At 31.1% G+C, this 18,640-nt stretch overlaps 1 protein-coding gene across 2 annotated transcripts; it reads left to right on the top strand.

Annotated features, from left to right (window-relative positions):
* Positions 1-751: 751 nt before the first annotated feature.
* Positions 752-15,591, top strand: LOC134724707 (uncharacterized). Of its 2 annotated transcripts, none has more exons than XM_063587886.1 (14): positions 752-901; positions 3,467-3,990; positions 4,350-4,476; positions 5,145-5,462; positions 6,557-6,772; positions 7,786-7,887; positions 8,414-8,629; positions 9,060-9,152; positions 9,540-9,634; positions 10,604-10,762; positions 11,398-11,452; positions 13,228-13,280; positions 14,138-14,197; positions 15,064-15,591. In XM_063587886.1, the coding sequence occupies exons 2-14, from the start codon at positions 3,478-3,480 to the stop codon at positions 15,145-15,147; spliced, it is 2,091 nt and encodes a 696-aa protein (XP_063443956.1). In that variant the 5' UTR covers positions 752-901; positions 3,467-3,477; the 3' UTR covers positions 15,148-15,591. The 2 variants fall into 2 exon arrangements, with proteins under 2 accessions (XP_063443956.1, XP_063443954.1); XM_063587884.1 differs by having other exon boundaries at positions 7,774-7,887.
* Positions 15,592-18,640: the final 3,049 nt, after the last annotated feature.

The following is an 18,640-nucleotide window of genomic DNA, read 5'->3' as shown; positions in this document are numbered from 1 at the left end:
GGAAAAAAATATGTTCTCCTTTTTCCATAATATTAGATGGAGTATCTGTGCCTAATTCCAGATTTTGCCGACCGTGCGAGGGCTATATAGTCAGTCAAGGTCGTTAAAAACTTCCATCATCATCTTATTCCCATCAACAATTCATCCCAAGTACACGAAAATAGATAAAAATTTATCATTTCAACGTTCAGTGGCGAATATCACATCTTAGTAGGATGACAACATGTTTACGTAATATGAATGTAAGCTATGCTTTGTATACTAGCATGACAGTTCAGTCGGGGTTTCAACCTTCTAGTTCACAGATTGACAGTACACAGGGGAGACATGTCACCATAAGGGAACACAGAATTCTGATCCACATCTGTCTTAATGTATACTATTTCTAAAGCAACACAAGCGTTCAAATCGGTCGTGTATTGAAACCACAACCTCTCCCACACAGGGGCGAGCACGATACCACGAGATCAAAATGAAATCTGAAAAGAAACGATGAAAACATATGAATACACATAAATTCTTGGAAGGTTTTTGGTTTTCTATTACATGTAGAGATCAGATATCAAAGGATATGCATGGGGGTATTTTAAATCTTTTGTAAGATATACAGTTTGTATATGATGTAGGTAAAAGGAAGTTAGTTAACTGTCATCTGACCTATTTCATTTTTTAAATACTTATATGTTGTTTATCAGTTTTTAAAGATTTTAGTACAGGTAGAGAATTTTCACTTGGGGGAAATTCCCGAATTTTGACAATGATAACTCTTAATTCCCTGTTCTAAAAATAGTAGGAGGAAGTTGAAGATAAAAACCCAGACGCAAAGCCTTCTTTGATATATCAACAGTAACAGTGACATTTTGAGGAAATCTTTTAGAATGGTAGTGTTGTTTTAGATAAGGTAAGATTTAGTTAGAGTTTAACTTGACATTAAAGTGGTATGCACCTTTTTTTAAATACAAATATATGTATTGAATGAATTAAGCAGAAAATTAGGTATTTTAAATTCATAAAGAAATTTAAATTCATGTTCTCGCATAATACTTTCAATGAATTGCATTCTTTTATCGTCTTGAATTAACAAGAAATTCATATATTTTTTCTGTACATAGATTGATAGTGATTTCGTTTTCCGTATGAAATATTTGGAATTTAATTAATCGAAAGGAAGTTAAACAGTGCATTGAACTTTCTTTAATCAGTAGCATTCATTTAGCCATAGCATGCATAAGAAAAGAAATAGCTTCGGACCTATCAAATATGTGAATGAAGATATAAGAATATATAAGTGCCAATGAGACAATCTCTCTACTCCATCCAAGTCATAATTAGTTCAAAATAACCATTATAAGTAAAAGTACGGTCTTTTACACGGAGCCTAGGCTATGATCTATAAAGGTATGCAATGTTTCACGAAAACTATTAATCAAATTTGCATGAAATATTTGTCACTGGCCATTAAGCCAATCATATTGATACAATTGCCGAATTGTAAAAAACGGCTTATATAAAAATTTGTGGTATTTTTTGGTACATAAAACATATAAATGATATATGATAATGAGTTTTATAAATTGACATACCACAATCGTTACATTGTGTAAGGAGCGGTAAACATATACTATATAGTTATTATCCTTCCGTAATGTTTTATTCAAACAAATCCACCACTTTTTTTTTTTACCTTTTCATAGTATTGTACTGGAGTATTCTATATATAGAAACATATACCTGATTGTTATTGATGAGTTAAAGGCTGAAATATATTCGCAGATTATAGACAAAAAAGTTAAAAACAAAATTTCGAATTCAAAGGAAAAGTTAACAAATAAGCACACTACAGGTTAAACGTACCGAGCAACATTAGTGTAACAAAAAATAATTAAAAGCTAGTAACTATAAAAACATATGTTGCTTTTTAATGCATATCAGTTGTGCCTTTACATCATCCTGTTGTACCCATTGTACAGAGTCCGGAAAATGAGGCGAAACCCAAAATTTTGATCGGTTGCAGATACAAAAAAAAAAAGACAATAATAAAGTTGAAAACCCATATTTGGTAGACCGCATTTCAGGAGTCAGGATGTACTTAAGAGACAATTAAACTTTGAAATTGAAATCTAAAGTATATACATGTGTGAATGTGTCATAGTCGTCATGTTTTAGTAGATCAATGATACAAACGTAAAAGATTGATATTTAGGTTTGATGTAGAGAGGCGTGGGTATGATATATTTGTGGTTTCTCTTTATTTCAATAAATCGTAAAGGATGAACCATTGTGCTTAACATACAGTCATACTAATTTTCGGTTTTTATACATACAAATGTACTTAATATATGTATATATCTATAATATTCTATTACGAAATTGTAAAAGTTTAAACGAACAAAATCATACGATATATTTTGATGGTACTTTAGTCAATGTTTATTTGGTGCACACCTACAAAAATACATCAATTTACATCTTTTTTCTTCAATCTCTTAGGCAAATCTAAAATTGAATGAACAGTGTTTGTTTAAAATGTTTTAAAATTTCGAATTTTGACCTTTGATCATAGCTTTAAAAACTTGATGTTATCTTATATTTTACATATTTATTTGAAGCTTATATTTATATGTGCCTCCTTTTCATCGTCCTACAATTTAGCCTAATATTTTGTCTGTGTGTTCTTTATTCATGACCATTTAAAAATATATAGATATCAGTCACTAGAACGATAGGTGGAAAAATAAGGTCACATGAAAAATTCTTCTGTTTGGAAAGTTATGATATACAACGATTGTGCAATCTGATGAAATGCTAAGAAATAACTAAATATTAACAGACATACTTTACCGTTACTGATCTAAATTTTGCTAAAAACAACTAGAAAACAAAATGAAAAAATCCGCATTTAAATGAATATATTGTTGATATACGTTGAGTGGCAAATAATTCATGAATGCCTAGAACAAAACTATATTTATACTGTCTGCTGAATATATTTCAACCCCAAAACGTACATTAATGTTAATAAGTTTTAAGGTTATAGTCTACATATTCAGATTTGACATTTCCCCGAACATGTGCGTATAATATCATAGAAATCATACTTAAAGATGGACAGAAACTAAAAATTTTAGTCATTAAGTACTTATGCATGATTAATGGTCTAAAGTAAAACAAAATGTCGAATCTTTCGAATGGATAAAGAAATACCGAGAATTATGCAATAGACTTAATACTACGGTATATATAAATATTACTGTTTTGATCTTTTATCACAAATCAATTTAAACTCGAGCAAACAATTTAAATGGAAAACGGGTTGAGATTTTTTAAAACATATTTGAATAAGTATATATTGCTTCAGACAAGTATATACCTATACATCTACATGATACGTATAAAAAAAAGAAATTCATCGACTTCCTGGTTGAAACTAATATAAATAATAAACTTCTTTTTTTCTCTCATAAAGATTGCAACAATATGGCGACAGGACACGGTGTTTTAGGGATACATTTCATTCCATCTGATGGTTATCATTGGGCAGAATTTTTACAACAGAAACTTAATGAAGATGGATATAATATCAAAAGCATGCTTTTGGATCTGACATCTACAAGTCATTCTCATTTCTATGAAACAAACGTTCTTTTAGTTAGTCCTGACTTTTTTAGTCTCCAGAATTTTGATGCTTTACATCGAATTAATCCACAAAGAGCAATAATGGTACTTCTGGGAACTGCCGCATCAGACATTCAGACATTTCTGTCTCAAAAATACCCTGCAATGTTGAAAATTACATTTTTTGAAACTCAGGCGACTGAGGATTGTGTACGTGCTTTATTGATTGGCATTATTAAGTTATACGAGCACGTGCACGAAGCGAGTGACGAAGAGACAGAACAAGGTGTATATGACAAACTGCCGCCTCTAAAACCACCCAAAGGAGCATCAATAAATACTATCCACAAAGTCGCAGTATCATTTGATAATAACGTAAGTATCATTAGAACAGTGGTATTACATAAACTGGATATGCTTGTCTTGTTTAGGTCCATTAGGATTTCATGCGATGAGCTCTGTTTTTGTCTGATATCTTGGTTCGTTTTCATTTATCAATTTATGAGATTTGAACAGAGGTAATATCATGTTGACTTAATGCCTTGAAAAAAATCTGGGTTAAATACTCGCAATTTATTTTTTATATATTTTTTTATTTAGTTTTTGCTATAATTTTAATGGTCAACTTATTGTGTAACCATTAATATATGAAGGAAAAAAATTTAATAGAATTTTAATTGTTTTACGGTATATGATTAAAATGCGTAAAATGTTTTATTCTTATCTATTTACAGAATAGGGAAGTTTTTATTCTTTGTGATAGAAAAGGTAGTGATGAAATACAGATAGAATTGTTAGATAGACAGGGACAAATAAAAGCTATTCACGAAAATAAAGCTATATATAGATTCTCAGTTGATGGTACGTATTCATTGTTAACTGTTTTGTCAGTCAGTCTTCATAAACAAGATATGTTCGTTATTGTTCGAAAATTTTGATTATTATCATAATAAATGTATGTTTTGTGTTTGTTAAGTTAAATAAAGCACATAGCTAGAGAAACGATTGATGGTTTTTCAACCGAATTCAAATATTAATATGTGTTTACATAGTTCTTTCTCTGGGTTCACTATGATAAATTCTCAACACTATTACCGCTTTAAGCTGAAAAGGGTAACGTGATCAAGGATAACACATATATTATCTAAAAACTCCCTTTTGACAATATATATCAAAGCCAAATATGGAGATTAAGACACTCGGGTCATGGGTTAAAAAAAGAGAGGCGAAAAATACCAGAAGGACATGCAAACTCACAGGTCGAAAATAATCTGGGAACGCCATGGTTAATAAAAGGAAGAAAAAAACAACAATACACAATGCATCACATAGAAAACCAAAGACTCAGCAACACAAACCCAACTAAAAATTCGTGGTAATCTCTGGTGCTCTGGAGGTTATAAATCCTGCTCACAAGTATATTAACATCTATATGTTGGGCATCGTAAGGTTAAGTCTATTTCATCATTTAATCAGGTTTGTGCCAGTTTATTTTGTCATACATATTCATTTTTCTTATGTATTTACAGCTGAATTAGCTAAGACCAATCCCAAATTTATAGCAAAAGATGGTCAACTGACGATTGGATCAGGCCAAGTTGTAATTCCCGAATCTCAATGTGTAAAACCTGACTCACAGAATAAGACTACGCGCTCAAAATTAGACATTTTACAAGATATCCTTGGTGAAGAAAAGGACCCAGTCTGTCTCATGTGCCAAGCACTTAATATAGAGGAAAGAACTAGAGAAGCATTGGATATGAACTTGGCGAGAAAATGCCAGAGTCTTGAACCTCTTCGAAAATTTGATGGAGGATTTTTTGATAATATTGGTCGTCGAAGTTCAGGTAGGTTATAGCAAATTCAACAACAAAGTAATTAAATTTACCGAGGAAGTATTTCTTTTGATAAATTTCTTAATAGATTTGTAGGCGTAAGGAAAAGGGAAGAATTTCGTTGATTAATGTATCATTTCGCCAAAACGTGTATTCGAAATAAAAAAAAATATAAACGTGAAATATTGATTACCTCTCTAAAATATTTGAAAACATTGCTCATTATATTATATTGTAAGTAGACATTTTGGATTTTTTTTATGGATGGAGAGAAGGGACATAAACATGGGTGTGGAACTGATAGTTTTATTTATTCCTTTTTAATCTGTTTTTCCAATACAGTTGAACTTCAGTATATATATATAGTCAAAACTATTCTATTTCAAACACAGCTCGTTATGAAGGTGTTCTTTTTGTTTGCTTCATGATTGGTTTTGATGCCTCTGACATTGACCGATTTACCGAATTTCGAACTGATTTTTCGGTTCTATTTTGTTTCTCGAATTAGTTGTTAAAATATGAAACACAACAGAAATAATTATAATTTTTATGTTCTTAAATAAAATGCAACAACAATTTCGGAAAGAAAATAATTCAGATTTTTTGTCAATAAAACGGAGTTGATTTTCAACATTTTTTCAGTGATGTACAATGCTACAAGTAGTGTAAAACAGGCATCAGTATACCCTTCACAGATAATTTACAATGATTTTTTTCTTTTTTGCTCCATCATCGTATTTCAAGTTATGTTTTATATATTTGTATGACATTGTTATTCATATTTACAACGTGCCTTGTAAGCAACCTAATTTATTCTTATCGATAGCCAAATATATGGGTTTTTTTTAAACTTATCTTAAATCTTTTTGACGATGATTACATAAGTAGTATAGATTTTAAAGTATTAATTTCAGTTTTGTATGAAATCTACACCGTTTAACCTGCATTAAATTTTCAAAAATTCTCTAAAAACATTATAAACGATTATCTATACTTTTGTTGTGACTTCAAGTTTGCAATCTGACTATGAATATTTTTTCCTGTTTTATATTTCAGGCTTTTATTAAACATTGATTGTTATGCTTTATTGTGAAATACATTTTCAGGTCATAGCAACGAGAAATGGCCAACATTAATCCACTTTGCTGCAGAATTTAATCTACCTCGATTTTGTGAAGAGTTACTTAAGTTACCATGGAGTGAAGATGCTTGTTTGAAAATGAACAAAAACGCTGAAGCTCCACTAGATATAGCAAAACGAAAAAGTTTCAATGAACTGGTCAACAAACTAGAAATCTTTTTGGAAAGACCAATAAAAAGCGGTAAGTTTAATCAAAATAAATATTCGCTTCTTAATTGTGAGTTACAATTTAAGAGTGTGAGAATAATCAGAGGCTTGTGTTTAATTTTTGAAATTTCTCTTCTAATAAATTGCGTACAAGAGACATTTTTTATGCAATTATACCGGAGGAGAATTTCTTTCAAAATTTCTCTTAAATTTATGGAAGTATTTTAAATGTCTCTTGTAGTATTTGAATGGGTAAGAGAAAAAAGATATACTACTTTTGTTCTTACACCCAACAATTAGTTTTCAAATTCTATGAACAGTATCTATGTCTCTCATCGATTGGTCAATTTTAATATTTTATATTTCAATCGTAAGCTTTTCTTTTCGTTCCTATTTTGCTACAATTTTTGTAGCAAATAAGTTATATTTACCTCATGTAATACAATGCTTCTTTCAATCTAATTAAGTCAAAAAACGTCCGATACTACCTAAGTATTTATTAATACCAGCTTTTGCACAAATCTATTAATTTTAATACAATTTGATATCAGAAAAAAGTTAGTTCATTGCGCTTTTGCAGTTATACACTCCTTCGATTTCTGGTGAATGGCTTCAAATATAATCAATTCAAACGAAAAAAAAATAAAGGCCTAATCTCTGTACAAATTAAGGAACGAGACACAATTATGACGAACAGCCACAAACGACAACTACTGAATCACGGGGTCCTGACATGGGACAGGCACTGACAGAATGTGGCGAGGTTTCAAGTTGTCTTGTTTGTAATTTCAGATGTCAAAGTTATATTTAAAATCTTACAACCATCTATGGTGTCGCTCATTTTCACTTTTTTACCAAAAAATCTCATATTTACAAATCTTGAAATACTTGGTATATATAAACAGTAACTTCTATCTTTCATCGCAATTTTCTTTGCTTGCCTCCTTAATGAAAACTAACGGGAAACGTGACTATATAGCTTTATTACCTGCTTCGATAACATAATGCTAATAGCACCTGAATTAAATTTGACAGGAAATGTTCCAGGTAACAAAGACAGTGGAGTTGTAGAAGATGATGTTCCGATAAAAGACGACCGTTTAAGTTCATCTGAATCTTACACAGATATGTCAGAGATGGCCAAACCAGGTAAACAACTAGTGCATTAGAAAAAATAACTAGTAAAATTGAGAATGGAAATGGGGAATGTGTCAAAGAGACAACAACCCGACCATAGAACAGACAACAGCAGAAGGTCAATGCAGCAAGAAATTCCCGCACCCGGAGGCGTCCTTCAGCTGGCCCTTAAACAAATACATTAGTACAGTGATAATGAATACCATACTAGTACTTCATTATTAGAACTTTAACTGAATCATTTTTTTTTTCATAAATTCTTTAAGAGTTATTGATAGCAGGAATTTTAAATCTAAGGCACAACTATACAAGTTAAACAGGAATTCTTTTCATTAGTTACATTGTACATATCATATGGTTTGTTTCTTATTTCCGTATTATAATTATTTCTTTTGGTTACTAGAATTTGAGGTCTACGAACGTTTTGTTAACCAGTCAGATAACTGAATAAGATGAAGTAAACTTTATAAAGTTATAAATAAGACTAAAAAATTCATCATATATAAAAATAAAAATATTTTTTTCTAACTGTCTTTAGTCTCAGGCGAGAAGGAAGAAACGCCGCCACCATCGCCTCACCCACAACCAACGTATATGAATACTAGAGACGCAAGTCCTTCTCGTTGTTCAGGACCACCACCTGCACCTAAGCCTCATCGTCCACCGCCGAAATCTAGTGGTGATTCAGATACACAGAGTGAATACATGGACATGAACGCGTTTGGCACAACACAGTCAGCCCCGAACCTTCCAGGTTAGCAGAAGATTCATTTAAGTTATACATTTATTGTCTTATTGAAACTTTTTATGGCAATGTCCACCACTCATATGCTGTTTTGAGCGCACTGAAGTAAGTACACTGACTAATCTTTTTTCAAATTCAAAATGAGTAATGAAAAAGTACATAATATATGGAGACAAAAAAATATTTAAACCATATTCAGTCAGATAACACATGCTTTTACGTGAAAATTCCTTTGAATCTTAAAGCAATAGTTCATTTGATAAAATATCGTCCGTGGACAAGTTGGTAAATATTATATGATGATGATTTTGAAAGCTACATATAAATGACAGAGTGAAATTATTAGTTGTAAAATCGCCATTTTTTTTTATAGTTATGCATGTACATTATTCACGGCATGACTATCTCTTTTTATGGTTTTTCTTATTTCTGTCAACAGCTATACAGGTGCAACATGCGCCAACAGGAAGATCATTATCAGATAGCCAGTCTCAAAGCTATGCAGACGACGAAGAGGAGGACGAGGAATATGGTAAGACACGATGATTTAACGCTGCCACTTAGAATCATAAATGATGTCAGTTTTATTTTAAGTCGATTCATATTGCAATGTTAAAAAGATGTAATTGTTCTGATTTTCTTACTTAAGAAACATTTGGGTTATCAATTTTTTTTCTCGATTCAAATAATATTCAATATTACTTAAGGTTTATAATTTTTTGATATATTAATCATTATGGTTACATGATTCAAATGGTATTCCAAGTTCCTGAAGCTTTGTTTCTTTTTTCAAATATATGGACTCAATGTTTCTATCTTTATACATATATTGACCGCCATTATCAGTTTACAGGCTTCAATAAAATATCAGGAATTACACTTTGCATGATATATATCAGAACTTAAACGTATTTTCCAGATTATCCGATAGAGTTTGACTTGCAATCGACTGGTAGCTCCAGTTCAAATCTCACCTATTTATCTCCTCAGCCTGTTATACACGAGGATGTTCAGGTATTATTTTTTACTACATTTATATAAAATAAAATATTAAGTATAAAGTCTTCGGGTAGCCTCATTACCTAGATAAGGAGAATCAGTGAAACTCTATAGAAAGTCCCAGTCCAGTAGCGGCGTTCCTCCAACATCTACCGTATAGCGGGTTATTTTTGCGGGTAAAAAAATCGCGATTTTCCTTAAATAAGGTATACGAAATGTTTTGGCGACTATTATTTTGGTGGATTCAAAACTTTTATCAATACCTTTGCGTATGCACTTTTAAATTGGCGGAATTTATTTTGGCGATTTTAATTTATTCTATCCGCGAAAATAAGCAATTATGTACACCCCGAGAAAATAACCCGCTATACATGTCAGTATTATAACACACCTTTCTCGACATGTACTTCTAAAATAGAATAAAATCATTTCTCATCAACAACTTGAACGTGATGAGTTGTAACATGTGAACACCCGTCAGATATCACAGTTAACTTTTACATGTTCTAGCTTCTTACTTACTTTGATTTTTCCCCTCAATACGTTGATTGAGCTTAACTTATTTTGTTATAATTTAACTCTACATAATGAGGTCGTTTTTGGAAATCAGGTTGACATTGGTAACATTTTAGCGTTTTCCGGTTCTTTCAGACTCATATTTCTTACTTTTCAACCTTTGAATTACTAGTAGGGATATGCATACCCCGACAACGATTGTAACTTTGTATTATTTCTATCAGAACCATTTTAAAAAAAACTATACTCACGATTTTTAGTAAACATGAGCTATTTGAATGCATGATTATAATATTCAGAAAGTTTAACTCTTGTAACATATGTATTTTTAATCACCTGTCTACCATGACGTAAAGCTAAAGCATACGTATATTAATCTAACAACTTCATTATAATACTTCTAAAAAGGGGTTTTTCCAAGACGAAGAACGTACATTATATAGTTTAACCTAATCTTTCATGTTCTAGCTTCCCACACATCCCCACGGGGAAAGACACAGCGGATTTTTCAAAAAGTTCAAGTTATTTGGGAAAAAACACAAAAAGGATCCAAAGCCACCACAAAGAGACAGAAAGATGTCATTGCCTACAGAAATGGATTTGAAAGCTTTCCAGCAGACGAGAGCTGTAAGTCTTTATATTTTATATATTTATCCTTATAAGGCTGACAGTACACACAGAAAATTCTTATAATTTATTTTTAATATTACTTTCACGTTCTGTCGGTTCTGTCGTTTATAAGTGTTAGATAATTCACATGTATTAATTGTATTTTATAATGGCTTTGGCTGATACACACTATGATATCAGCCGATTCGAAATAAACTCTTACAAAAGGTACACCACGATTTGCATTTGCGTGGTGCTACCACTTTGATGTTTAAATATATACATGTAAATACATGTTCATGTTTCTAATAAGATATATGACGAGGTAGTACGAGTGTCAATGGGACAACTATCCATCCAAGTCGCAATTTGTGAAAGTAAACCATTATAGGTCAACGCAGAGCATTGACTCACATCAAACAGCAAGCTATAAAGGGCTCAAAAAATGACTAGTGTCTACATAAGACTCATCAGTGACGCTCATATCAAAATATAAAGCCAAATAAGTACAAAGTTGAAGACCATTGTTAAACCATTCAAACGGGAAAACAACGGCCTAATCTATATAAAAAACTAGAAACCAGAAACATTTTGTTTACTTATTGAAGCTGTGTATGACAAGTTGTTAACATATTTTAATGTTGTGATTATAGGGAGGAAGAAGAGGCAGTATTCCTGCCGTTCAAGTAAATAGAGATAGTGGTTCGAGTAAGTACTTACATTAACAAGTATTACCAAAATACGGACCTCTAAAGAGAGGCGAAAGATTCTAGATGGACAACTCAGAAGTTGAAAATAAACTGAAAACGTCATGGCTGTAAAAAGAAAAAAGTCTTAAATCATGTTTCTAGCTAAATTACCCCTAAATGTTGATACTTTATAGGACTCCGTACAAAAAAGATTATAGTTTAAAACAGGTTTTTTGGAAATAAATTTTCTTTTTATTCTTAGCAATTTTTCAAAGTTGTTATATTTTTATTGAATTAAACTGATTTCTTCGCCCACTAAAAAGTCAGTTTTGCATATAGACAATAATAGTGCATTGACTTGACATATCAACGATATAAGGATGAGGCTTAGAAACGGAGAAATGCGAGGCTGTGTCGAGCATTTTCCCCGTTTCGGGCCGAATCCTTATATCTTTGATATGTCAAGTCAATGCACTATTATTGTCTTTATACTGCAATCTAAGAAACAACATTTTCAATTGTTGTTTAGTGTGTTAATGTTATTTATTTGATTTAAATATTGGGGAAATTCCCCCTTTAAAAAGGCCTCATATCACACAGGCGGAGAAATATACACCACGATGAAATGTACATCATTACCTGTTGAAAACCGCAATCAATGTTGAACGAATTCGTTTGTTTACAGACTGAAATATCAACAATAAACATAAAACTCAAGGATTTATAAGTTGCATACAAAAAATATTAATAAGTGATATAAGTTTTCCCAAAAATTGTAAAGGAAACAAGTTTGAGTCGTTAAACGCATCGTTGTTTGCATTGGAAACAAACACAGGTTGAAGAGGTCATATGAATAATTAAATATAATTTCGACAATTTCTATTCAAATATTCATGAGGAAAAGTGATATCAGGTCAGTGACTGTATATTACATAGACAATAACTGTTTAGTGTCTTTAAATATCAGCTGTATTTGTACGAGGCTAGGAAACAAGGTGTATGCTAGCTTTTAGCGAGCTACTACACCTGTTTCGAGCCGAGTACAAATACAGCTGATATTTAAAGACACTAAACAGTTATTGTCTTTATCCTGCAATTAATTCTGTAAATTGTTTGTGTTTTGAAAAACACAAAAACTTACATATTTAGCATTTATTTTCGATTTGTAATCCCTTGAGGCCCGCGTAGAAATATCAAAATCACACATTACGCTGAAGATGGATTCGCAAAAAAAGAATCTCGAATGGTCAATAATAAATACATCGCTCAAGGTGAATAAATATCTATTTTAACATAACAACTAATTTTAACAGTAAAAATTAAAAACAAAACATTGTCCAATTTGAAACAGAGGTGTACGAGTTGTCCTACGCTTCAGACTTGACTTTCACTAAACATGCATGCTGAAATCGACATGGCTGATTTTGTAACACAATCATACACATTCAAGTTTTGAAATCGACAATTGTCATCGTCATTGGAATGCAAGTGGAATACACATTCTGAGGTCACACAGGTTCAAACAATACTCAGTCCGGCAGTGGGCGGAGCTTAGAAGCGATATCTGTATAGTATACAGATACAGCATAGCGATATCTGTAGGGCTGTATCTGTATAGTAGGACACCCAATTGCAGGATAAATAGAAATATACGGTCAACGCATTTTGACTGCTCAAATAGAACGAGTGCAGTATAAATAAGTTTAATTTGTTATGTATACAGAGCCTAAAGACTTTTAAAATAGTTTCAAAAAGTGTAAGCATTTAATTGTTTATATTTTTTACTTTTTATAGGTACGTCAAGTGGTGAAATAAATGTAATGCATTCCAGAGAAGACAAATCTAAGGTAAATAATAAACCATACATATACAGTATCCTCAGTACATGATGATTCTTCTTTGAGGAAATAATACGATATAAATTAAGAAGTGTAGAAGATAGTTTATTTGGGGGTTCAAAACCTCTTAGACTACCTTTCAATTTAGTTCCATATATGTATACACTTGGCCACAACCATTCCTTACATGTATATCAGAAAATAACATCGGATTATATCACCGACTGACTAACATAACTACTATTATTGATTGATTGATTGATTGATTGATGGGTGTTTAAAGACACTTACAACACTATAATTGTATTTCGTGGTGGACCATTTAATTGATTGAGAAAGCTGCAGTGCTCTGAGAGAACCACCGACGCTCCGTATTAAAACTGGCAATGCTAGTCAATTCAGATTGTAGTTTATTGTAAAGAGAACTCTGGTATCTCTTAAGTTAAATTTTACTAATTTTCGAAATACAAAATTGCAGGTTTTATACGGTTTCATATAAAACTTTGATTATTGTATGATTACAGATAAAAATATAATTTGATAAAAAATGATTATTTATTCCTTAGAACTAGCTTTCAGTATCTTTTCTACCAAAAAGTTAGACTTGCTACATGTCCCTTCCTAATTATGTTTATTTTTTTCAATTGTGCCCCTTTTTTAACAATTTTACTGATATTATTAGGAGAATATCATTATACTGACATCTGCAGGGTTTCTCCAAGGGCAACCAGTAGACTAGCATTTATTAGTAAACATAAAAATTAGCGAGAAAGAAATAAAAGAAAGGGAACTGTAGCAAGTCTACCAAATGCCAAATAGACTTAATTGCCCTATAGAGCTTTCAGAGATTTGTTTTTGTTTTATAGTCTGTGGATCTATTCCAAGATGCTAACCGCAGAAAGAAAAAGACACATTTTCTTAATAAAGTAAGTATGGAATCGAATAGTACGTACTTTAAAAGACCCATGTCAAGTACAATATCTTATTAGTGCAATACTTTACCTATATTAGTTTGGTAAACATTACCGACAATGAAATATAGCTGTCGAATTAGTTTGCTCTTAATGTAACTTTTTTGGGGAAATTGAATATCATGGATAAAGGATTTATATGGGTATACGTCAGTTAGACTTCTTACCCAACGACAAAATAACTAAAAGACATCGAAAAGGGCAGCATAGAGTTTGTTATAATAGAGATGTGTATATGCAATACACTAAATGGTCTCGAGTAGGTAAAAGTTACAAACAATTAAACACTAAAAAGAATGATTTATAATGAACATATGAAATATCCATATAACGAAAAATATAGACAACATTATTATACCGCTGTTTGAAATTCATAATTCAATTGAGAAAAAACAAAACTGGGTTACAAACTAAAACCGAGGGAAACACATCAAATATAAGAGAACTACGACACAACAGAAACGCAACACTAAAATGTAACACAGATAGAAACGCACTTTAATATAACAATGGCCATTTTCCTGACTTTGTACAGAACATTTCAAGAAAAAACTGGTGGATTGAACCTGGTTTTGTGGCATGCCAAACCTCACCTTTTATGGCAATGTTACATTTAACATTACAATGACAATATTAATTGACAGGACTTCAATACAAATAAATGGGAGAACATATAAGACACACGTATAATAGCTATCAAAAGGTTATTATACGCTAGAATATGACATGTTTTTATTTTCCGCGTATACCTATCATTTACATTGATCTTAATTTGACTATATTATTTTCTTTATATTGTAAATATTCAAATAATATTTTAGAATACAAGGAAATCCATGAGAATAAACAAAGTCATAGAAGATAAAATAAATCCACTTCCTCTTCCTCAAAAGTCAAAACATTAGTTATCACCATAGATACCAACAGGATCATGGCAAGTTATCTTGTAAAAATGTGCGCAATGAAAGGAAACTAATCTCATTAATTTCTAATAACGAAAAGGTCTAGAAGGGAAAATGCACAAACCTTATACCCCATAAAACTGTTATTTTTTATGCCGAGGAATAAGTTCTACAAACAAGTCGCCAGAAGGACAGTTTTGATCGAGAATGATAAATTATAAGAATTTTATCATCTGAACATTCTTCGAATGTAATTGTATCAAATAATTGAAACGTTTTATGCTTCAGTTATATTATTTACATATTACCAAGACTTACTGCTTTGTATAGTATCTATGCATATGAATTATTTACTGACAGTATTAAAATAAAAACTAGTTGACACTGTATATATTTCGTAAACAAAAATGCAATTTTTATTTTATTTATTCACAAATGTATATATGTTATATCATACAAAATTGATGTAACTATGTATATATGTTATGTTAAACAAAATTGATGTAAATATGTATATATGTTATATTATACAAAATTAATGTATATATGTTATATTATACAAAATTGATGTATATATGTTATATTATACAAAATTGATGTATATATGTATATATATTTTATACAAAACTGATGTATATATGTATATATGTTATATAATACAAAATTGATGTAAATATGTATATATTGCCAAAGCACAGTACAATGTCCTGTGATGAATATGTTTACCTTATTTTTATTGAAAATAAAGATGTTAGTAATAGTTTGTTTTGGTTAGTGCATTTTGATTGTTGTTACTTTGATATTGACCTCGTGTAGTCGTCCTTTATTGCATTTACTTTCAGTATATTGATACTCATCACATCATGGATAAATGCAATAGCTAGTATACCGCTGTTTAATATTCATAAATCGTTTCAACTGAAACAAATTCGGATCACAAACAAAAATGAGGGACACACATCAAGAATAAGAGGAAGAAAAAAACCAAAACAACAGAAACACTGAAAAACTACAAACAACTGCTATTCCTTACTTGGTACATGTACGTAACATTCATACAAAAATGGTTGGTCGAACCTGGTTTCTTTTGCTAGCCCTCATCCCCACCCCGCTTATATTGCAACGCTGAAAAAAATACCGCTAAAATGACAACGTTACGTGACAGAAATACAACACAAATTAATGCAAGAACACCCAGGTCAGAAAAATTTCACAAATAAGTTATATAATAGTACAAGTCAACATGCAAACCACGAAATAACAACGAACACTTTAAATAATTTTAAGACAGTACACAAATACAGCATACAACAATTTTGAACTATGCGTCACACGAATGCATTAACGCAAAAAAAGGGACGTCACATACAATTTTAACCTTGGAATAAAAAATCGGGATACAGTTTGTATATGTTATTTGATGAAAGATACCGAAAGGACTTTGAATGACTGTAACACAAGTGTGTGGTGTTGTTCAAATATGTTTGTAAAATATCAAACATTAGATCAGTTACAAAACAGCTTTGACGTGAAGAAACATTGACTATGTTATTTTATGTTAACGTTCATTTATTACGCTAATTAACATGGAATTGACAAACTAAATGAATTTAGAAAAGCAAGTTCTTAAAAACAATCAATTATTTCAGTATGCATCATTGTCATATTTATTTCTGTATACCAGTAAATCTATATAAGATAACCTTTTGAAATACATGAAGCTTTTTTTATTCAAATATTAAAACCTTATAAAAAAATTTCGAAAGGTTCGTATCATAGAAACATCTAAGTGTGTAAGGTCATCTTCAGATTAACTCCACTACGAGTGTATCAATTACTAGTAGTTCATCTTTAAATGATTGTCAACCTTTAAAATTCTAGTTGTTCCGGCAACTCGTTAGAGTATACTTATACTTCTCCTAATGCTCTAATCGTTTTAAGATCGTACAAGTGTTCTCTTATCGCATTCTAAGCGTATGAATAATCTTTGATCAAATGATCGGAAAATTCCTGAGAAATCTTGTAGCTCTCTCATATGATGTAGTATGAAACTTGCTTTTTTCTTTTTGTTCGAATATTGCGATGTGAACACGTTAGAATATTCGGCAGGATATTACATAGTTTTGACCATATGTGAAGCATTCATATGTGAACCAAATGTGACCTCCTGCTGCCTATTTTTGTATACTTATAAGAAACAGCGTGTCTTTCATGTCATTAATGTGCTTTGTCTTTATCCCTTTTTATGATTCTTTGTTACATATTTGTTTGTTTTTTATATATAATGACTAAGATTTATACACACTGTTGACTGCTGTACCCCTATTTTTGACATTTTTACCTATTATATCTGTTTGCTTTGTTCACATATCGTCGTTAATATAATGGAATTTAATGCGACTGTCATACAAGTGAGTTAGCAATAAAACATTCAGCTGAAGGACGCCTCCGGGTGCGGGAATTTCTCGCTACATTGAAGACCTGTTGCTGACCTTCTGCTGTTGTTTTTTTATTTGGTCAGGTTGTTGTCTCTTTGACACATTCCCCATTTCCATTCTCAATTTTATTATAGCTTCAAGACTCGGTATTTTACCTATTCGTCAATTTTAGAAAGTTTTTGATTTCGTAAAGGAGTCTATGGAATGTTTTATTGTTTCAACTTTTTATTTATCAATGTTCATGGCCGAAGGACGAATCAATATGTACCGCCAATTTTTTTTTAAATGTTGGTTTAACAAATCTTTAAAAAAAAAAGTGTCGTTATATATCGAAAGCTAGCTCAGTTACTGCAATTTTTAAAGATTTAACTTGTGATAAAGTTAATATAAAATCTAGAGAATACAATATAATTGGTAACAGTTATAGCTTGTCTTTTAGAAGCATTTGTCTTCTATTTCGACCCTCTCCCATAGCTGTTAATCTTTCTTTAAAATGAAATGACATATACGTTGATATTTCATGTAAGCAAAATTTTGTAGATCCAAACTATGATTAACCTTTGACATAATCACGTGACCAGTGTGCGAAACATAAAAAATGTTAATGATTTTAGTGTAAATCCAAATTAACCATGTCAAACACATTTAATCCCGAATTGTCTGCAAATATTAACTGCAAAAAAATCTAAGTACACCTACAAGCAAGTTAAGGAAAATAGCTTCTGCAAAAGTTTCATAAACTAAAAGTCTGTTTATTTGGTCATAAAAAAAGAAAAGTTTTTAATAAAATGTCATGTCAAATAAACTGTTAACAAGACTTCTAATTTTTCGAAAAAAAAATATTCGAAGCATAAATGCTGCGAGCTCGACAAAAACATTTTCTACAAAATCACTTTAGAATCATTTCTTTGGTCCACCTCAAAGCTGTGGCAATTTCTCTGATACAACATCAGCTTGAAACATAATTGAGCAAAACAAAAATGGTAAAGGAAAGACAATACAGATTCAGTTTTTAGATGATTAAGCTTTTATATATATTCATTTAGTGTAATGTTCTT

Source organism: Mytilus trossulus, chromosome 7, assembly GCF_036588685.1.
Source record: "Mytilus trossulus isolate FHL-02 chromosome 7, PNRI_Mtr1.1.1.hap1, whole genome shotgun sequence".
NCBI classification, from domain to species: domain Eukaryota; kingdom Metazoa; phylum Mollusca; class Bivalvia; order Mytilida; family Mytilidae; genus Mytilus; species Mytilus trossulus.
Note: the sequence above shows the minus strand (reverse complement) of the source record. Positions and strands in the feature narration are given on the sequence as shown.